Genomic DNA, 23,785 nt, shown 5'->3' with positions numbered 1-23,785 from the left:
CATCAAACTGTTATCTGCATACATACAACTATTGCAAATATGGCTTTGTTTTAACACTTCTAGTTCATAAGATAGCTAAATTATGGTATATATATATATGGTTAGAATTGATGCTGGTGTGACAATATTACTGAACTGACCATTTGACGCAGAAATTGTGAACTTTCATTGAAAAATAGGCATAAAGTAAGATGTGGAATGGATACAGAGTCAGAATTGGATATATAATCCTGAATGTTGGAATGATTGACTACTAAACATTACGTTTACTAGAACACACCTGCTATATCGCGGGTCCGTGTCTGAATTAAAATATCGAATTATGTTTAAGCATTATTTTAGACTGGCTTTTTAGTATTGGTTTTGTCATCTGATAAATTTCTGCTGATTATAAGAATAATAAGATGCACAGTTTTCTCTGTTTTCAAAATCTTTCTGTTTGAACCCATGTACCTGGAACTTATCAATAATTGGTAATATTATTGTTTGGGGCCTTGAAGGGAGCATTGTCCTATATTAGTTATAAACAAAGTTTTTATGTCATACCGGATAACACATTGGAAACAGTATCTACGCCTTATTTTAAGTCTACATTTGTAGTGTTCATATTTGTATTTTATAAAGTCATGCTAATTCAAATACTACAATGGGAAACAATGTAACAATGATGAATTTAGTAGTCTGAAGTCTGTGATCATGACCCGTGTATATAGAAAATCTGAAATATACCGTTTGGTGGTGGGCCTGACAGATGTGGAACGTACATATAAGGTAATAGGTAACATGTAACATGTAATGACATTACTAAAAGGAAATCGCATGAGATAGTTCCGGAACTTATTAATTTGTCTTATTGTTTATTGTTTGAAACAGTAATCGGTGTAAACCGGTAAAATTTTTAGTGTACGCTATCAAGTATATATATTCTTACATAAGTTTGACTTGTACCTTAAATGTTCTATGATCGGATAGTTGTCTCTTTGACACATTCCCCCTTCCCATTCTCAATTCCATTCCTCGGTTACACCTTTATTAGATGAACAAAAAAGTGGTCTTTAGATGGCGTAGTATAGATACTTTTCTGAAATATTTTCCATTTGTTATCAGAATAGTTTTAAACTGGTTCTGGACATTTAATGTCAGAAAACATGCATATACGGTAAGCTGACTATATTCTAAATCTTGTTTTCGAATTCTTCAAACAACTGTCGCAGGGGAGAGTGTATAAAATGAGGGACGAATGATACAAAACGGACAGTCAAACTCATAAATAGAAATTAAACTGACAACGCAATGGCCAACTTTGTAAATACTGCTGTTTTTATTTCAAATCATACCTTTTTGAAGAGAAATATAATATTCAGAGATGAATATTTTTTTACATATTGGTTCCAAGTTATGATATCTATGTTTTATTTCATAGATACATATCTTAGGAATGTTACCAGTAAATTTACATATTATGCATATTGGTCATATTGAAGTATATGTAATCCTTAATTCAAGGTAGGGGTAGCTAAGAACACGGCCGACACTCAACTAACCGAGAGATAGGTCGGTTAATCTATATTGAGTATGCGGCTATATCGGCGGTTGGTCTGTTAATCGGGTTGGTTATACGTCTGTTAAGAGTAAAACGCACAATTTTAATATTAAAATCTATTTAATATACAGATTTTAGGTACATTATAAGAATCAAATCAAAAAAAAGAAAAGTGTCTGACAAAATGATATATATCATAGAACATTTTCCAACTGTAAAAACATTTCATAGTCTGCGCAGTTTTCAGTAAAACTAAAAGGCGTCGCGCAAGTATGTAATATTTATGCTTATACGCATAGCAATTTTTGTAATGAAAGGCGAAAAAAACAATTTTAGATATCATTTAAAGGACACAAAATCGTACGTTGGTTCTAAAATATAAATTGAAATTAGTAAATATTTCATAATTGTAATATAAGTGAGTAATACCACGTTTTAGTGAACATTATGGGAATAAAGTCTGTTAATGGGTTGGACAATTGAAATTGTGTCAGTTACGAGTTATTTAGCCACGACAATAGTTGTGCTACCTTTATATTTTCCCTTTAAAAGGTTAAGAATGAGATGCCCTTGAGTAAAAAAAAAATGACAATACGCTGCAACAGTATCCTTCTAGTAAGAACATTTTTATTTTGACTTCCTTTGCATTTTATTAAGGGGTGTGTCACTTCAATATATGGATACAACACAGGGTACATATAACGTGTTGTCGTTCTCATATGCACATAATATTTGTCACTGGACGTTAAACTCTAAATCGTCAACATCATCCGATTGGTTCTTTTTCTTCTATTACTGAATCATCTGTTGTTTACAAATCAGTCTAAAGAAGTAAATGGAAAGGAGCGAATGCAGCTACATTTGGTTATCTTAAGTTTTAATTTATTTTATTCCGTTTAGTTTCTTTCTACATAAGTGCAGAGGAGAACTGCAGTTGTCCGCATGTAAACTTTAAGCATTTATTACCAATAAGAGTACATAGCAATCCGTTACTGTTTCAACTCCCAGGGGTGTTTCATGTCTTTTTTCTCAAACAGTTATTATTTTTTTTCTATCTTTTTTTATTAATGCATCACTTCCTACTGTCCTTATCTATTATTCTATATATTCTGTGTTTCCATCCAGATTCTCGTGTATACAATGAGGGCCCGGATTGGGGGTGTTGTTTATTTCTATATTCTTTAAATTGTCTGTTACTTTTCTCTACATTTTATTTTATCTTACTCATTATTATTTCTTTATTCTTTGAATATTCTAGCATCCCAATATATTTTACGTACTGATGTTTAGTTACATTACGACGTTTATCTCTGATTTATATACTGGTTAATAATAATTTTGATACAAATTAGTGTCATTCATGACAACCTAAACAGAATCCACATGATATATGCGACCATTCTTGGATGAAATCAATGTATAGATTATAACATGCCCTTTTCTATATTAGCCCTGGTATCATCCCGAGACTCCGATATCGGCCTCGAGGCTTTAACCGAGGGGCGATATGGGTCGAGGGATGATACCAGGGCAAATATGGAAAAACATGTTAAATCTTTAAGCTATTTATCACATATTTAAGTGTTGCAGAAAAGAGGGGAAAAAAGTTCAATTATAACAATTTAATGAAACATAACAGGTAAATCTTGAAAATGTATCCGTATCGGTAACAAATATGTGATAAGATATAAATAACACATAGCTGAGAGGGTGATAGAGCAGATTGGGTCCCGAGAAAACATTGTCAACCGCGGCGAAGCTAAGGTTGACAATGTTTTTTCGCGGGATACCGATCTGCTCTATCACCCTCTCAGCTATGTGATATTTGATTTATTATAATGAATGTCCTATCATTATTTTCTTTAACAGATGAGTTTAATTATAAAGTATTTTCTATGTAGTCACGTACTTGAGAGCGTAACAGGTATTTGAAAAATCATCAGAAGTGAAGTAAATAGACACTATTAGACTTGACATATAAACGATACAAGGATTAGGCCCAAAACGGGAAAAAAGCTCTGCTATCAAGAAACAAATTATTTTCAATTGTTGTTATTTTGTTATTATTATTAATTTAATTTAAATTTTGGGTAAATACCCCTTTCAAAAGGCCTCATATCTGGCGAAGAATATACATCAAAATGAACATGATGAAATGTACATCACCAGTTGAAACCCATCGATGGTGAACGAATGCGTTAAATATCAACAATAAGCATAACACACAATGATTTATAGGTTTTAAAGTAAAAATATTAACAAGTGAAATACGTTTTTCCAACAATTGTAAAAGAAATAAATTTGAGTCGTTCCACGATTCGTTGTATAGTAAATTAGAACTTTAAGCATTGTCTATAAAATAACTTGATGTAGATTCAATTCATTGTCGTTTAAACTGCCGATTTGTGATTGGTCTAGCCGAGAGGGTGACATTCCAAAAAATTGTCACCCGCTCAGCCATGTGATAGAGTAAATTAACACCTTCGTATTAGGCAATCAAAATATGACATTTTAACATGATGTATAATAATACTTTAATATTACACTTTTTTATATCAGTTTCCAATATTCATGGCCTAAATTCATTGTTCATGTCAGTGTTTCCGTATATATTATGTTTCATTGCTCATGTGTTGTTTCAGTATATTTTAGCCACTCGTCTTGAGCCTACCCATTTGATCCGATAACACCCCATACAGCAATAAAATTATACTTTTATTGCCATTCATAACTCTTAACAGATCAATTAACAGACCGGGTTTTATACATCCGACCCATTAACAGACCAGGTTTTAAATAAAGATTGATTAATGTCACCAAAATACAGATTTTTTATGTTTTTCACACAATGATATCAATTTGGTTGACAAACATAATGCCTGTCTTTGTTCGATGTTCAAAATATCGCATGCAAGTAAACTCAACCAACGTGTCTTTTTGTGTACATTTTGTGTGTGTAAAATGTGTATAAATTTATTGATGAGTAACACGCCTTTTCATTTTATAGATCGTAAATCGAAGCTAGAAAAATAATAATTACACCACTGGATTCAGTACATTGAATTGTTTTGTTAGACATGAATAATTTTTATGATAAACATATATTTAAAAAGTTATACAATGAAACATGCAGAATTTCCAATGATTTCCTCGATAACACCTGATTAACAGACTTTAGCCAACCCGATTAACAGACCCACCGCCGATATAGCCACATACTCAATATAGATTAATCGACCAATCTCTCGGTTAGCCTAGTGTCGGCCGTGAAGAAATTTAGTGTCATGGTAAATGTTTAATGTTCGGGGCATTTAAACGTTCAAAATATGCATTATGCTGTACTTGGCCGCTGAATCCTGCGGGTGTATTCAAAATCCATGTTGGACGTTATTATAAGTCATACCACATCAAGCGTTGGCAGGGAGGCTAAAAAGAGGCAGTGTTAAAACACCACTGTCAAAGGGAGGAAGGATTGGTCCATGTTTTTATAACATAGAATATGTCTGTTTACTATATGACTGTTTTGAGTGCAAGACTCCTTTACATTAAGTTATAATGAATTTATCGTAATTGGCTTTCGTGTATTGTTGATTTAATTAATGAGTTATAATTCAAACGATTCATTTAATCTTGGTTGGGTATTTAAATTTGTTTCGTTTCTATGTCAGGTGAAATATGTTCAACACACTAAAGTTCTCTTTGAACGATCAACAAAGGTGTTGATTGGTGTTTATTACAGGTCATAAACATCTCATTTAATTATTCTACAAAGAAGTTTGTTATGCTTTATTACATAAAAAAAACATCAGTTATAAATGTTATCATTAGGTCTCTATATTACAAAAATTCATACAATCGAACTTCGAAACATCGAGGTCATTTTACATTTAATTTATATTTATAGGTCTACTTTGAACTGCTTGTCAACGAAAAATTACGAATATGCGGGTATTTCAAATGAAAATAACTCATGAAATCAGTCTAAACTCGCAAGAATCGGGGTGGAAACGTGTCATTTTCGAATTCTCGGGTTATTGTGACGACCCAGTATGTATTTGAAAAACCCCGGGAGAAGGTGAAATTCGTGGGTGTGACCACTATGGATTTTCCAAACAATGTGATAACAAACGTAGATTTAGGTGTACTATAATTGTTTATTTAGTTAGTATTTTTTTTTGATTGTCTGGATTTCTTCCCTTTTGACAACCTGTATATTAATTCGTGATCACCTGTCTTATGCGATAAAAACTAAGTGAGATGATTGCGAGTTTATTTGATATTTGATATTTTTTTCTGTTTCATACAAGGTAACTGAGTAAAATTTATATTTTAAAACATACACAATCAGTACTAATGAGTAGTAACGATGCACGTTGGAAAAACATAGTAAATGGTTTCAACTATCATTTAAAAGCATTTATGACCCAATCTGTACGGTGGACGTGTTTTATTCTTTTGATGAATGCATAATCAACTATTATGCGCATACAATGTATCATTAAAATACAATAGTCAATAATGATAAAAACGTTTTATTTGAAAATAGCACTATTGAATTGTCATAAAATACTTAATTAATACTTAAATCATTAATCATATAGCATTCCCAATATATCTTTCCCAAGACATATGTTTAAATAAGTATGTTTACACATTTGATATGAATTTTATATAAGTATATATTGAACATTGAAGTGATAAGGCTATATAAATACTAAATATTGTTAATTACTGTTCTTGCAAAAGTTGGGTCGAGTTGATTGGTACGAATCTCATCCCATATGGAGTTAATTGAACCCATATATATCGTATCGTCATTAGAGCATAATGTTACTATTAATGTTTCGATTTTACATTTAACAAATTTGAAACCGACACAACTTATCACCTTATAATTACCCTCATAAGATTATAATACTGTTTGTATCTTTTATCTTTTTTTAAATGTATTTGTGTTTATTTTAAGGTACAGATTCTTAAAGATCGACATTTAAATTTTTCGTGTTGAATGTGTAAATCTTTCCGCATGAGTGGTGAAGGTAGACATATACAATGTGTCTCCTTTTGTTTAAACGCAGAATACTATTCTATTATAATAAACTATTTGTAAACAATTATATATACACATGCGCAAAACAATCAGATAAAGAAAAAACTATTCATCTTTCATTAAGTAACACGGACACATTTTAAAGTAATAAACGATATTAACTTGGGATGCAATTGATAAGTTTTCCTATTTGTTACCTGACCATCAATATCTGATGCAGATACCTTGAAGGTAGAAGTTTCTCATTCCTTTACAAAAGTTGAACTTGGATATATTTGAAAAATGTCCTCCATTGTTTATTACAGATCCATTTTTTTTACTTGCACTAACAGTTATATATTTGTTGCTTTTATTTTCAGATCCATATTTGTTACATATACTAACAGGTCCATATTTGTTACATGTACTACCAGATCCATTTTCAACATATACTTACAGATTTATATTTTTTACATGTACTTCTGGTTCATATCTGTTACCTGTACTACATGGTACTACCAGATCCATGTGTTTAACCTGTACTAACACATCCATATAATCATTCGTCGACTCATTTTAGACAAGGCTAGACTATGTGTTTTTGTCTCAAACAGAAAGTATTGCATTTGGGTCACTGTTGTTTTGATGTTTTAGTAATATGAAGAATTGTATTTTCAATACTTATACATATACTCCAGATGCCACTATTTATAACTAGGATTGATGATCACTTTCATGATGATTTGAAATTTGTTATTTTATTTTAGAAAATGCTGTACATGTCTTTGGATCCTTGTGTAGAATTTAAAAATATTTATAAAAGTATTTGGTATACTGTGCCCATAAAGCTTAGCAATATGGCTTCATTCAATACCAATACTGATCATACATGAGGTAACTGCTGAACTTATACCCTGATATATAACGTTTAATGCGCCATTTTCTACAAAGAAAAGTCTGTACAAAGTCAGGAATATGGCAGTTGGTATCCATTCGTTTGATGTGTTTGGGCTCTTTATTTTGTCATTTCATTAGGGACTTTACTTTTTTTGAATTAAGGAATGACTGTAATATTTTATCTGTCTATGAAGACATAACATTAAAAGTAGGTGCACACTGGATAACGCGCGTAGCGGGTTAGTTTACAGTGTGCACCGCATCTGTTATGTTTTTTCGAATAGACAGAAAAAATATTACAGTCATTTCTTATAATTTAATTCTAAATTCTATTTTTAACCTTAGAAAACCATGCAAAAACGTTGATGACATCACGGTCACATGACTTAATTATGTTTATGGGCTGATAACAAAATAACGTCAGCCAATCAGAAGACGCGTTACATCCAACATTAAATAATTTTTCCTAGGAGTTCAGTATTTTTGTGATTCTAATTTTTTTGGAACCAATACATTTTTTGTAAAACCTGCAATTGACTACATTTCCGACATTTTCAGTAAAATCAATAGATAACCAGACTACATTAAGCTTTTCAAAGTATTTTATCAAAACACATCTTTAGAAATTTAGATAAACAATCTGTGTTCATATACATTATCTTTAAATCATTTGTCTTTGTTTCGTTTAGTGTCATATTAACAAAGACTCGAGAGGCGTTGAAATATCATTAAGGAGATGAATAGTATTTGTCAAGCAGTAATGTGAAAGGTGATCACTTTAGATTATTTGTACAAATGATACATTTTTGTAGTACTAAACATTTTAAATGTCTAGTCGTAAGCCTTTATTTTGTCATTTTAAACAAAAACAATAAATACACAAATAGATATTTGGCCACAACTTCTTTTTCCTGATAAAAAAAAACATGAAAGGGACACAATTTCACATTTATATACAAGGGTCTGCGATTGTTTAAGTTTCTATTTTACATATGGGATGTGTTATCATTCTATTGGCAGGGCACGTGCGAAGCTTGGATTATATATGAAACTACATGAGTCCCGAAAACATGTATCTGATTACCTAGTCTTGTTATGTTAAACTTTTGGACAGATAACTAGTGTACTGACAGAGTAGTTCGCTAACTAAATTAATTGAGTGAATGCCCAAATCTTCAAAAGTAGAGGGGCATATTGTTTTGTGTATGTGCATCAGTTCTTACATCCATCTGTTCTTCCGTCAATCAATTTGTCCGTCCATCTGTTCGACCATTTGTCCTTCTGCTCCGCTTCAGTTTGAGTTTTTAATCAAAGCCGTTGATGATGGAGTTAAAGTTCAATGAACTTGCCACTTCGTAAACATGTTGCCTATGATATGTTTTTTCAAATTGCAATGCCAAATTAGGTTTTGATCCCAGTATCTTAGTCCACTAAACATAGAAAAAAAAAGTGCGAATGTGAACTATGGTCAAATTCTTGTTTTTCTATTTTACATGCACTTGATGCATAGTTAAATATTCTTGACAATAATTCCATATTGATCAGGGATCTGTTGTTCAACTTGTCGTTAGTGCTAACGACTCGTTTAAATTTCTTAATCATTCGATTAAAATTAATCATATGATTAGTGTGTTGTTCAACTTGTCGTTAATTTTAACGCGTCGTTAAAAATCCTTACACTGTCGTTAAACTTAATCGATCTCTTTGAGGTGTATTAAATCTTAATTATATGATTAAGATATCAAAAAATGGCTGCCATTGATATGTTTCTACCAAGAGTTAGGAGAGAAAAGCATTACAGAGGTTTTAATCCATTGATAAAAGATTTTTGTGATGAGGAACTACGACAAAGGTACAGGTTTGGACGAGAAAGCATTGAATTTATAGCCAATAAGTTGAGAGCAGACTTGAAAAGAAATGCGAGAAAAAGAACAGCCTTGTCAGTTGTAGAGCAAGTCATGATTGCCCTTCGTTTTTATGGGAGTGGAAGCCAGCTGCAAGTGGTCGGAGATACTATGGGCTATGACAAGTCTACTGTGTCACAAGTAGTCAGAGATGTTACCGACGCCTTGGTAGATAGGAAAGACCAGAACATAAAATGGCCTACAGAAAGACAGAAAAATATAAACAAACGTGCTTTTTATGAACAAGCTGGGTTTCCTAATGTTATTGGGTGTATAGATGGGACACATGTACATATACAAGCACCTACCGAAGATGAACCTGCTTATGTGAACAGGAAAGGGTTTCACAGTATGAATGTCCAGGTTATTTGTGATTCTCAAGGTACGTTTGTTTTTTTTCCTGCGTTCATATTCGAGGACGATAGAAAATCTGGTTCCTTCAGCTATTTCTTATCCTTGATCGACAAGGTACAGAGAATAAGTCTTCATAAGAACGACAACTCAAATGGAAGGTAGACAAAATCGTCCTTACATTTCAACTATCAATTCGCCCCACTCTTAAACAGTATGTCATTCGGCAATTAAACGTGATGATATAATCACTAGACTGATAATATATACTTCATAGGAATAAATTTCTTTTTATATTGTATAGCTACGTTTGGACGTTTTTATAAACAGTTCACATTTTTTTCTAAAGTACGAGGTGACCCTTCCCATTTTCTTGTAAAGTCAGATATTGGGTTTATTATAATACATCTATAAACTGTTGATAATTACAGAAGTTATTACCTTTTTTTTAATTTGACACCCCCCCCCCCCCCCCCCCTCACACACACTTTTGAAAAGATATGACATGAGCCAGAAATAGGCAGTACTGTTCAGCTTTAAAAAAAAAACAAGCAATCATGTTGAAAACGGAACTGACAGATCGACGTTTCGCGCTTAACTTTTAGACCACCTTATTATTACATGTCAACTATATAAGATATCATTAGTCCAGAGACACACAATAAACATGCCGTACCTTGAAAAATAATGGTTTAGTTTGGTGAGTTGTTACTTGGATGTTGGCACTCATACCAAATCTTTATATATCTATATGATGCACTTGTACAAAATATACCTTTAGCAGGTGCGTGAAATAATCTTACAGTACAAGGCTGTATGTCAGATCGCCACCTACAGCACTAAAACTGGAATTATTAAAAATGCTTCAGCGAAATTACTGCCCTGACAAAAACTAGTTTAATTACCTTGAAACAAGATCAAGTTCGCCCTAACAAATACAATACATACAATAAACGACCGTTGTTCACTAATCTTACCAAAATACTGTAGCACGCTCCACCGAAATAACTGAAAACTCACCCGATCTATGATATATTTAATATATATATATATTATGAAACAATATCACGCATGCTTACTTTTTGCAAATACTCCTGTAGCTACCAACACTTCATAATAAATTGCTTACCAGAAAACATGCTATCACAGGTACATCCCACCGAACTTTTGACAAGTTATGTTAAAAAAATTGTATGCTTGTTTCTACTAGACCTTCCGATATTATGGTGCAGTCAGTTTTTATCAAATAAATTACTTTGAATCGACAACGGAATAAACAAGGAGTAATGCTAAAATCGTGAAAATTGAACTTGACCTGTAACTTGTTATGATAAAAATAATTATACCAAATATCAATCAATATTTTTAACATGTTTAAGCATAAAGAAAAAAATGGAAAACTTATTTGTACGAGTGACGAATGGACAGACGGACATACAGAGTGCAAACCCAAAGTCCTATTTGACTTCGTCGGTAGGGGACTAAAACAGTTTTAGAAAAGTTGTGAACCAAAACTAACGTCTGCGAAAAGTCAAACGTTTGATACTGACAAATACTCTGGGTGCTCATTTATAAAATTGAGAAAAATCAGCGGGCTGATATAAAAAAGAAGATGTGGTATGATTGCCAATGAGACAACTGTCCACACACAAGAGACCAAAATAAAACAGACATTAACAACTATATGTCATCGTACGGCCTTCAATAATGAACAAAGCCCATATCGTATAGTCAGCTACAAAAACACACTACTTTGCGAGACTCCAGACAACACTGGCGATGTGTCAGAAGATTCTCCTTCCAGGAGTAAACAATGCTGTCATTCGAACAGAAAATTTCTCAGCCAGTTTATTGATGTCCCTCTTATACCATAATGGTCGATCTTGTAAAGTAGTCAGAGGCGGATTTAAGGGGGGCGCCCAGGGGGCCCGGGCCCCACCGCCTTTTTGGGAAAAAAATTGGTTGCTTATATAGGGAATCATTGGAGCGTGACTGGAGCGGGCCCCCTCTTAGGTTAGTCAGTGGGCCCCCACTTATGAAAATTTATGGATCCGCCACTGGTAGTCGCCTATACAACAACGGACAATGAAAAAGCTTGTCAGTGCAGTACCCCATAAAAATACCTTTAACACAAACGTTTTTTAAGCTGAACATTGTGTCAAACGTTTAGAATATTTTAAACTTCAACCATGCGTTTAATTACAGGAATAATAACGAATGTGAATGCAAAATGGCCTGGATCTGCACATGATGCCCATGTTTTTAGAACGTTAGCAGTTGGAAGGTATCTTGAAGATAACTATCAAGGCATTGAACAAGGACTGTTGTTGGGTGATAGCGGATATCCATGCAGACCTTTCCTGCTTACACCACACAGGCAACCAGCAAACAGAAAGCAGGAACGCTTTAACAGAAGTCATTGTTCTACCAGCTCTACAGTAGAAAGAGTATTTGGAATTTGGAAAAAAAGGTTCCACGTATTAGGGTCAGAGGTAATTCATCTCTTTACTACTTCAATAAGTTTACAGATCAATACTATAGGTGATTTCCCCAAAACTGCAATAGACTAGTAATAGGGAAACATTAGTGGACCACCTAAAACGCTACCACAAAAAAAAGTCAGTGTTCCATTGTTCCGCTATATAGGTCAGGGGCACATCCAGGATTTTAAAGATAGGGAGTTCAGTCTTGCGTTTTCGAGCTGCAGAGCCAGTAGAAAGGAGTAGGTCCGGTAAGGACCGATTTTGGCCTCAAATTTCAGATTCATCTGACGAAAGATTTTGACCACTTTTTAAACACTTAAGTGTCTATTTTATTTGATTCAATTAGTTTATGTGAAAGATTTTTACTGATTTTGTCATTAAAAACGATCCGATTCAAGCTCAAATATGAAAAAGCTACCAAACATGCCAAAAAATGCCATTTTTCAGATGGTTTTTGTCAAAAATGAAAGTGGCCGCATCCGTGTTCATCCTCAACCTTTATATATGTTATGTATTATCATAAAATACAACTTACATTTTAAAATTAAGGATGAATACGAATGCGGCCACTTTCGTTTTACACGAAAACCGTCTAAAATTTAACTAAAATGCTAGAATTGGGAAGCTTTCAGTGATTTAGCATGACTTAATGGATCTTGTACCCGATATATGTGCATTGTATTGTCAAAAACAGCCCATATTTAAGTAACAGAAGCATTCTACTGTTCAATTAATAAATAAAAGTTTACATTTTAACAATTTTGTAAAACTGCTATATTTTGGGGCCAAAAAGGGGTCTTACCGGACCTACTCCTTTAATTTTGAGTTAAAAATTATCGAAATATTCTTTATTAAGCTGAGGACATTCCATGATTAACAAATTTAAGGGGGACGCCCACTAGTTGCGCCTCCGCCTTAATTCCTCCCCAATTCAGTCATTATGCCGGTACAATTGTAGCCTCTAGCTGTTGTCATGCATGTCATGTTAGTTTAACACAATGTGTTTACAGTAAATGATTGAATGGTATGGTTTCAAATGCTCTAAAACTCCTGGTATGTGTTGTTGTCTCCTTGACTTTTGTATTATAAATGTCTTAAGCTATTGTTTAATGGCAATAATTCGAGGCCAAAAATGAAAGGAAAAAATAATCCAAAATCTGGGTCATAACATGGAATATGCTGCTACAAATTCATTTATTACATTAAATTGTCTTAAAGGAGTAATTTTAAGCTTGCATATGATTTTAAAAAAGGAGCAAAAAACTGCCTTTTTCTGTTTCTATTTTTTCAATTGTTTATTCAATGGAGTATAAAACTTATTTGAAAAAGTTTATGTGCATTTCAGATAAGAATTAATTGTCCTTTTAGCACTTGGGCTTGTAATTCACGGATGTCATCGCTACTGGTTTTGCGTTTTCTGGTTGTTATCAGTACATGGCTATAATCAACAACTGCAGTCTTAGTTGATACTGGTTTACTGGGTAAAGTTGTTGGAACAGAAGCAGCTGATGTTGACGGCTTAGGGCTTGGCGTGTCAGTGGTGTCGGTGGTTGGACTGGCTAAAGGAGTTGTAAACAAGTCATCATCACTTTGACTTGTATTGTGTGTTCCTCAAAATGAAGTAATACAAATTTTAGTATATACATTATTGTACCTAAATAAAAATTTCCAGATCAGACAGGAAAAAAAGTGACAAAAGTAAAGATAAATAAATAGAATAAGAATAAGAATAAGAATAAGAATATTTTATTATTCTAATCAAGGGCCCTTGATGGACAGCATAACATGTACACATAGAACAATACATCATGATTTGTAACAGAAAAACTCTTTTATATAATAAAATGAAATATTTTTATAATTAATAAGAGTTCTTCCTCTTTGTACTGGTTATCTTCTGTCATGTACATATTTGTTTTAAATCACATTTAATTATTTACGATTGATATGTATGTAAGATTGGATGTGTTGTTAGTGTGGTTGAACTTTGTAATTTTTATGATTTATATACTCTTTATAGGCCTTTTTATTAGGAATAAATATATTGAATGTGTACGGCCGGTATCCATCAGTGGGATACTGAGATATTATTTTATCTTGCTTAATTTGTTTGTACATATTTAGAAGCACATTTGGGTTTTTTCAGAGAGAATAGAAATACCAATAGGTTTAAGTTTCGGTATACATATATATAATTGGTTAATGTTATTTATTTTCCTCCATGTCTTATATTGTTTCATATAAACTCCTGAAATCGGCGTTTCAGAGTAAATACTGAATTACACGGTATTTGTTTTCCTCATTTTGATGGCCGTTTGGTTAACATATAACACATTTTCTGATTAAAATGTTTTCTTTTTTTTTTTATTTGAAAGAATAAATACAAATGAACGATAAAAGTGCGTGTGCGTTAAAATAGGGTACGAGTTGGCAAAGGTACGAGTTGGCAATGTGGTATGAATCCGATTGGTCCAAGCATTCCCGGGTACCAGATTTTAGAACAGCAGCAGAAAACACATACCGGCGCACGTTTTAAAGCTGTGAATAAATATGAGGAACTGAGGAGTCCTGACATATAAACCCCTCTTAAGTATGTTTGATGTCCCATTAGAAGTGTGCACAGTTCGTATTCATGCATTGATTGGCAAATTCAGTTTAATTTCAGCGACCATGCTTGCGTTATATAAATAGAAATTCCAGACGGGGTGAAGGTCGTACATTTATCAAAAAAGACTAGGGGTTTGCCGGTATACAACTTTTGCAGACGGCGAAATGTTTATGTTTATATTTGATGAAAGTTAATACAAAACTATCATTAAAATTCAATAGTTATGGAAACTCTTAACTTTAACGTTATTTACCGGAAATAAATATGTCTGTTTCAAGTCGTCCATCAATTCTCGTGACGCTTGAACTGTCCTTCATCAAATCGATCAAAGCCTCAAATTGTGGAGGGATAGGCTTAGGTGGTGGACCCCCTCCTGTTTTTGAAACTTCCCTCCTTTGCTCCGTGAAAGCTTTCTTTGCTTTTGAAACAGTGTTCCTCCTTTTATCCCTTATCTCATTTCCAGTTCTGTAGGGAACACCTAGGGAGTTTACTTTGACTGCAATACCATCCCAAATCTTTTTTCTTTTTTTATTTGTAATCTCATTACTATGTAATGAGTAACCAGGGTTTGAGATACACTCCCCTTCGGGTCGTGCACTATTGTCTCTCACCCTGGCTACTATTTTCGCATATTCAATGTTAAACACAACATTATTACAATAATGTTGGCCTCGGTGAATATCATATCTTCGGGTTCATAAATCATTGTATCAACCTCATCAAAAGTCAACAATTGCATTCTTATATGACTTTTTATCCTTCTTTAATATTCTAGTATTTGCTCAAGATAATTCCTAAAATTGCTATTTGTTTTTGTATTATTAAACATCATAAGCTTCTTTTGCATGCAGTTAATAATTTTCAGAAGTCTAAATTATCAATAATTTTATTTAAAACAAATATGCCCAAAAAAACAAACAAGAAGAGAACAAATACACCGAAAACGAGGAGAAAATGAAAAAAAAAACGGGAATTAGCTTGACGTTGTGGTGCTAAACACCAATATACAGTACTGAACCAGTCAATGTTTTATATATGCCTTATCATGTATCCGTGACGTAGTACACAGAACACATGATTCCCAACTCTTCACCTTTAACCACATGTATTGACATTATTGATTGCATTGATTATTTCTATTATTACTGTATTTTATGTATAATTGCTGTATCACCTGAATAAACCCTGGTGAATTTCATATTTATTGTTCTTATATTATCAATTATATGCTCGGATCACATGAACAACGTCATAAATCGACGCCATTGACGTTACCTTGGAACATTTATATTCAGGTACATGGACGATAGTCCAAGTCTTATATTAACCTCTCGTGATTTTTATCGTAATCTCAAGTTCCCTCAGACTGGTGAAAGAAGTCTGTAATTATACAGTTATAATAGTAATCTCAAGTTCCCTCAGACTGGTGAAGGAAGTCTGCAATTATACAGAGTGTTATAATAGTAATCTCAAGTTCCCTCAGACTGGTGAAGGAAGTCTGCAATTATACAGAGTGTTATAATAGTAATCTCAAGTTCCCTCAGACTGGTGAAAGAAGTCTGCAATTATACAGTTATAATAGTAATCTCAAGTTCCCTCAGACTGGTGAAAGAAGTCTGCAATTATACAGAGTGTTATAATAGTAATCTCAAGTTCCCTCAGACTGGTGAAAGAAGTCTGCAATTATACAGAGTGTTATAATAGTAATCTCAAGTTCCCTCAGACTGGTGAAAAAAGTCTGTAATTATACAGTTATAATAGTAATCTCAAATTCCCTCAGACTGGTGAAAGATGTCTGCAATTATACAGAGTGTTATAATAGTAATCTCAAGTTCCCTCAGACTGGTGAAAGAAGTCTGTAATTATACAGTTATAATAGTAATCTCAAGTTCCCTCAGACTGGTGAAAGATGTCTGCAATTATACAGAGTGTTATAATAGTAATCTCAAGTTCCCTCAGACTGGTGAAAGAAGTCTGCAATTATACACAGTGTTATAATAGTAATCTCAAGTTCCCTCAGACTGGTGAAAGAAGTTTGCAATTATACAGAGTGTTATAATAGTAATCTCAAGTTCCCTCAGACTGGTGAAAAAAGTCTGCAATTAAACAGAGTGTTATAATAGTAATCTCAAGTTCCCTCAGACTGGTGAAAGAAGTCTGTAATTATACAGTTATAAAAGTATTCTCAAGTTCCCTCAGACTGGTGAAAGATGTCTGCAATTATACAGAGTGTTATAATAGTAATCTCAAGTTCCCTCAGACTGGTGAAAGAAGTCTGTAATTATACAGTTATAATAGTAATCTCAAGTTCCCTCAGACTGGTGAAAGAAGTCTGTAATTACACAGTTATACATGTAATAGTAATCTCAAGTTCCCTCAGACTGGTGAAAGAAGTCTGCAATTATACAGTTATAAAAGTAATCTCAAGTTCCCTCAGACTGGTGAAAGATGTCTGCAATTATACAGAGTGTTAAAATAGTAATCTCAAGTTCCCTCAGACTGGTGAAAGAAGTCTGCAATTATACAGAGTGTTATAATAGTAATCTAAAGTTCCCTCAGACTGGTGAAAGAAGTCTGCAATTATACACAGTGTTATAATAGTAATCTCAAGTTCCCTCAGACTGGTGAAGGAAGTCTGCAATTATACAGAGTGTTATAATAGTAATCTCAAGTTCCCTTAGACTGGTGAAAGAAGTCTGCAATTATACAGTTTTAATAGTAATCTCAAGTTCCCTCAGACTGGTGAAAGAAGTCTGTAATTATACAGAGTGTTATAATAGTAATCTCAAGTTCCCTCAAACTGTTGAAAGAAGTTTGCAATTATACAATGTGTTAAAATAGTAATCTCAAGTTCCCTCAGACTGGTGAAAGAAGTCTGCAATTATACAGTTTTAATAGTAATCTCAAGTTCCCTCAGACTGGTGAAAGAAGTCTGTAATTATACACAGTGTTATAATAGTAATCTCAAGTTCCCTCAGACTGGTGAAAGAAGTCTGCAATTATACAGTTTTAATAGTAATCTCAAGTTCCCTCAGACTGGTGAAAGAAGTCTGCAATTATACAGAGTGTTATAATAGTAATCTCAAGTTCCCTCAAACTGTTGAAAGAAGTTTGCAATTATACAATGTGTTAAAATAGTAATCTCAAGTTCCCTCAGACTGGTGAAAGAAGTCTGCAATTATACAGTTTTAATAGTAATCTCAAGTTCCCTCAGACTGGTGAAAGAAGTCTGTAATTATACACAGTGTTATAATAGTAATCTCAAGTTCCCTCAGACTGGTGAAAGAAGTCTGCAATTATACAGAGTGTTATAATAGTAATCTAAAGTTCACTCAGACTGGTGAAAGGAGTCTGCAATTATACAGAGTGTTATAATAGTAATCTCAAGTTCCCTCAGACTGGTGAAAAAAGTCTGCAATTATACAGTTTTAATAGTAATCTCAAGTTCCCTCAGACTGGTGAAAGAAGTCTGTAATTATACAGAGTGTTATATATAGTAATCTCAAGTTCCCTCAGACTGGTGAAAGAAGTCTGCAATTATACAGTTTTAATAGTAATCTCAAGTTCCCTCTGACTGGTGAAAGAAGTCTGTAATTATACAGAGTGTTATAATAGTAATCTCAAGTTCCCTCAGACTGGTGAAAGAAGTTTTGAATTATACAGAGTGTTATAATAGTAATAGCAAGTTCCCTCTGACTGGTGAAAGAAGTTTTGAATTATACAGAGTGTTATAATAGTAATCTCAAGTTCCCACAAACTGTTGAAAGAAGTTTGCAATTATACACAGTGTTATAATAGTAATCTCAAGTTCCCTCTGACTGGTGAAAAAGTCTGCAATTATACAGAGTGTTATAATAGTAATCTCAAGTTCCATCAGACTGGTGAAAGAAGTCTGCAATTATACAGAGTTTTATAATAGTAATCTCAAGTTCCCTCAGACTGGTGAAAGAAGTCTGCAATTATACAGAGTGTTATAATAGAAATCTCAAGTTCCCTCAGACTGGTGAAAGAAGTCTGCGATTATACAGAGTGTTATAATAGTAATCTCAAGTTCCCTCAGACTGGTGAAAGAAGTCTGCAATTATACAGAGTGTTATAATAGTAATCTCAAGTTCCCTCAGACTGGTGAAAGAAGTCTGCAATTATACAGTTTTAATAGTAATCTAATCCAATGAGACAACTCTCCATACAAATAACAATTTAAAAAGTAATCCATTATGGGTTAAAGTACAAGTTCCCTCAGACTGGTGAAAGAACTCTGCAATTATACAGAGTGTTATAATAGTAATCTCAAGTTCCCTCAGACTGGTGAAAGAAGTCTGCAATTATACACAGTGTTATAATAGTAATCTCAAGTTCCCTCAGACTGGTGAAAGAAGTCTGCAATTATACAGAGTGTTAAAATAGTAATCTCAAGTTCCCTCAGACTGGTGAAAGAAGTCTGCAATTATACAGTTATAATAACAATTTAATTTAGTTGGTTTACACTCTTTTCAAGCCAGTTCACATTGGAAAAGATGAAAAAGAGAAAAGATCTTTTCTAAATCTTTCCTTTGCCAACAAAGGTCTCGATGGAGTCAACCTAGACAATATCCTTCATCATAAATTAGTTCAATCGAAAATACCTCCTTATTTCGAAGACCAGTCTGTACCAATAATTTCTTATACCTATACCAAACCTATTGCAACAAAAAATTTCAATTACAAACGCGTTTTGCAGAATCTCGATATTGACGACTTCAAGTCTAAACCTCCTGATTGCACTTGTGCTAGTTCCCAATTCTCATATAATTCTGCTGGCCACGTTATTACCGGTGACCTTAACATTGTTAATTACACTTTTCTACGAAATGTGTTATCGAAAGGTCCGAAATATCGATGAAATTTTGATGGATTCAGTCGAGGATTATGCCAGGCAATGGGCTAAACGTGAAAAGGAAGACGTAGACACTCTATCCGAATGGATTAAGGCAGTGAGGTCGTTAATACAAATCAGAATTAAGAAACTGAATGGGTCCATCAATGCCCATGCTACGTCAATCTTTAAAGACCCAAATGTTGCTAAGCACTTATCCGACCTCCATGATACATATGTTGTTGTCCCCGCAGACAAAGCCCCAAATAACATCGTTTTTGTCTGTAAAAGTCACTACATTAATTGCTTGATAAACGAATTAGGTATAGACAATTCATTTGGAAACTCAACATATACCCTCACGACACTTACCAAAGAGGAAATCCTGGATAATCATAGGTCTGTTCTTTGTTCCTTTGGTATTTCAACCAAAGATGAAGAACTGGATTTTCCATCACTGTATTGGATACCTAAACTACATAAGTGTCCTTACAAACAACGGTATATTGCTGGGTCTTCCAAGTGCTCCACGAAAACTCTTTCTAAATTATTAACATCTATTTTATCAGCAATCAAAGACGGGCTGCAAAGTTATTGTGAAACTGCCTATTCTAGAGGTGGCGTGAATCAGATGTGGATACTTAAAAATTCCAAAGATCTTTTAGAGTACATACAATCTAACTCTCTTTCATCTTGTAACAGTATTAAAACATTTGACTTTTCTGCTCTTTACACAAGTATTCCACATTCCAAACTAAAAGACAAATTGAAAGAGTTGGTATTACTTTGCTTCATAAAAAAGAATGGCCAACGTAGATACAAGTATCTTGTCTTAGGGAGGGATAAATCATACTTTGTTAAGAATCACTCTGATTCAAACAAAAAATTCTCTGAAACCGATATTATTAAGATGCTTGATTTCTTGATTGACAACATATTTGTAACGTTCGGAGGACGTGTTTTTCAACAGACTGTCGGCATCCCAATGGGAACAAATTGTGCCTCTACTTGCCGACTTGTTGCTTTATTATTATGAGGCTGACTTCATGCAGGAACTTCTTAGGAAGAAAGATAAGAAGTTAACAATATCCTTTAACTCTACTTTTCGCTATATAGATGACGTTCTTTCACTTAACAATTCAAAATTTGGTGACTATGTGGAACGTATCTATCCCATCGAATTGGAGATAAAGGATACTACAGATACAGTTAGGTCGGCTTCATATCTTGACTTACATCTAGAAATTGACAATGAGGGTCGGTTGAAAACAAAACTTTACGACAAAAGAGATGATTTCAGCTTTCCAATTGTGAACTTTCCATTTCTAAGTAGCAACATTCCAGAAGCACCTGCATACGGGGTATATATCTCCCAATTGATATGATATTCCCGTGTTTGCATTTCCTATCATGATTTTCTTGATAGAGGGTTACTGCTCACAAGGAAGCTATTAAACCAAGAGTTCCAAATGGTGAAGTTGAAATCATCCCTTCGTAAATTTTACGGACGCCATCACGAGTTGGTTGATCGTTATGGAATAACCGTTTCACAAATGATATCGGATATGTTCCTAACGTCGTAACTACAATCCCCTTCTCTTTCATGAATGTAACCTACCGAATTAGACTATTTACCGGATTTGTAATCACATAAGCAACACGACGGGTGCCACATGTGGAGCAGGATCTGCTTACCCTTCCGGAGCACCTGAGATCACCCCTAGTTTTTGGTGGGGTTCGTGTTGTTTATTCTTTAGTGTTCTATGTTGTGTCATGTGTACTATTGTTTTTCTGTTTGTCTTTTTCATTTTTAGCCATGGCGTTGGCAGTTTGTTTTAGATTTATGAGTTTGACTGACCCTTCGATATCTTTCGTCCCTTTTTTATAAGTAGTTGCCTTTATGTTGGTTTTCTAGGCTTTTATGATGGTTTATCGTTATCCATAATGAAGCACCTATTTATGTTGGAAAACACATCTTAAAGTTAGCCAAGGCCTTTACGATGAAAATGGTACCTTGTATAGACCAATAATATGATCAGTTTGGTCCCTAGGGTGAAAATATCCGGGGTTGGTATGGTAAATATTGGCGTGTGGCTATCCAAATTGGGGGTAGTGGTCGATTAAATATTGTTTTGGCTTACGTTCACATATTTTACTATAAATAAAGATTCAGACATGTAGTAGACACCCTACGCATTAATTTTAGCTATAATATACCCCAGTGGCATACCTGAGCGGTGGTGGGGGAAGATGGTCACTCTTATGGGTAGTTGCCTTTATATTGGTTTTCTAGGCTTTTATGATGGTTTATCGTGTTTTCTCCATAATAAAGCACCTATTTATGTTGGAAAACACAGATTAAAGTTAGCCAAGGCCTTAACAATGAAAATGACACATTGTATAGACCAATTATATGCTCAGTCTGGTCCCTAGGGTGAAAATATCCGAGGTTGGTATGGTCAATATTGGCGTGTGGCTATTGGGGGAAGTGGTCGATTAAATATTTGTTTGGCTTACGTTCACATATTTGAAGTAAAGATTCATAATATACCCCAATGGCCATGCTTGGGCGGTGCTTGGGGAAGATATTCACTCTTATGGTTACATTTTTGTAGTTGCCTTTATGTTTGTTTTCCAGGCGTTTATGTAGATCGTATTACCCACTCAAAGGGTTTTTCAAAAGGGTCTTTAACGTATAGATAGCGTGAAACTCTCACTACACCAGGCATCGGATATACGACATTTCTTTTTTTTTTCGACCGAACGAAGCTGCGTATTTATACATTTGAACAGCTAAATCGGACGCATCCTTTAGCAATCTAGGGTATACAGTCTGACGGGAGAGGTCCAGAGATGTCAATATTCCTATACCCAAGTCAATCATTTGGTTTTGAGATAAAATAGATATAGGAAGATGTGGTGTGAGTGCCAATGAGACAACTCTCCATACAAATAACAATTTAAAAAGTAAACCATTATAGGTTAAAGTACGGCCTTCAACACGGAGCCTTGGCTCACACCGAACAACAAGCTATAAAGGGCCCCAAAATTACTAGTGTAAAACCATTCAAACGGGAAAACCAACGGTCTTATCTATATAAACAAAACGAGAAACGAAAAACACGTATATATTACATAAACAAACGACAACTACTGTACATCAGATTCCTGACTTAGGACATGTGCAAACATTTGCAGCGGGATTAAACGTTTTAATGGATCCAAACCTTCTCCCTTTTTCTGAAACAATACCATAGCATCACAACAAAGAAAAACATACGATAAAATATCAATTGGCAGACTTAAAAAGTATATATTAATGCGACAGCAACCCAACGACACAGAAAAATTCAAATATTAAGAGTCAATATAGTGTTTTGTTATAGAAAGATGTGTATACAGAATAATAAGCTCAAATCGTCCCATGACTTAAACAGATGCTCCGCAGGGCGCAGCTAAATACGACCACAGAGGTCGAACCCAACAGTTGAAGCAAGTATGGACACAACATTTAAGCTTGATACAGCTCTTAATTTGGATTGTGATTAAATAGTTGACACAACATAGGTTTCTGACACAAAATGAATGTGGTCTAAGATTTTAAACTTAAAAACTTAAAACTTTTAAATTGGACATTTACCTGTGATGGTCAAATATCCAAAATATAAATACATGGTTAGAATCAGCATATCATAGAACCCCAAGAATTCACTTTTTGATGAAATTAAATAATGTTCAATTTTAGAATTTTAGACCTCAATGTGGACCAATTTGATAACCGGGCCCAAATATTTAAAATCTTAATACATGGTTAGATTCAGCATATTGAAGAACCCCATATATTCATTTTTTGTTGAAATCAAACAAAGTTTTTTTACCCTTTGGACCTCAATGTAGACCAATTTAAAAACGGGACAATAGTGTGCAATTGAATATTTCTTGCTATTGCGCAATATTGTGCAATTAGATATGTCTTGCTATTGCGCAATACTGTGCAATTGAAGATGTCTTGCTATTGCAAAATACTGTGCAATTGAAGATTTCTTGCTATTACGCAATACTGTGCAATTGAAAATTTCATCCTATTGCACAATACTGTGCAATTGAAAATTTCT

General features: G+C 33.9%; 1 protein-coding gene and 1 long non-coding RNA gene across 2 annotated transcripts in view; both read left to right on the top strand.

The window, feature by feature from the left end:
* LOC139496437 (uncharacterized) overlaps positions 1-23,785 on the top strand; it is a 292,128-nt gene that overhangs the window by 250,029 nt on the left and 18,314 nt on the right. The window lies entirely within an intron of this gene.
* Positions 9,218-12,294, top strand: LOC139495346 (putative nuclease HARBI1). The gene is made up of 2 exons (XM_071283650.1): positions 9,218-9,755; positions 11,930-12,294. Exons 1-2 carry the CDS (start codon positions 9,218-9,220, stop codon positions 12,292-12,294), a joined length of 903 nt encoding a protein of 300 aa, XP_071139751.1.

This window comes from Mytilus edulis, chromosome 11 (genome assembly GCF_963676685.1).
Source record: "Mytilus edulis chromosome 11, xbMytEdul2.2, whole genome shotgun sequence".
NCBI classification, from domain to species: domain Eukaryota; kingdom Metazoa; phylum Mollusca; class Bivalvia; order Mytilida; family Mytilidae; genus Mytilus; species Mytilus edulis.
The sequence above is the reverse complement of the archived record's forward strand: the minus strand, read 5'-3'. Positions and strand labels throughout refer to the sequence as shown.

Bases quoted from the DNA above. Each gene is read 5' to 3' on its own strand.
- LOC139495346 (XM_071283650.1), top strand. From the start codon at position 9,218: ATGGCTGCCATTGATATGTTTCTACCAAGAGTTAGGAGAGAAAAGCAT. The intron at 9,756-11,929 runs GTACGTTTGTTT...GTTTAATTACAG, and splicing joins GGTTATTTGTGATTCTCAAG to GAATAATAACGAATGTGAAT.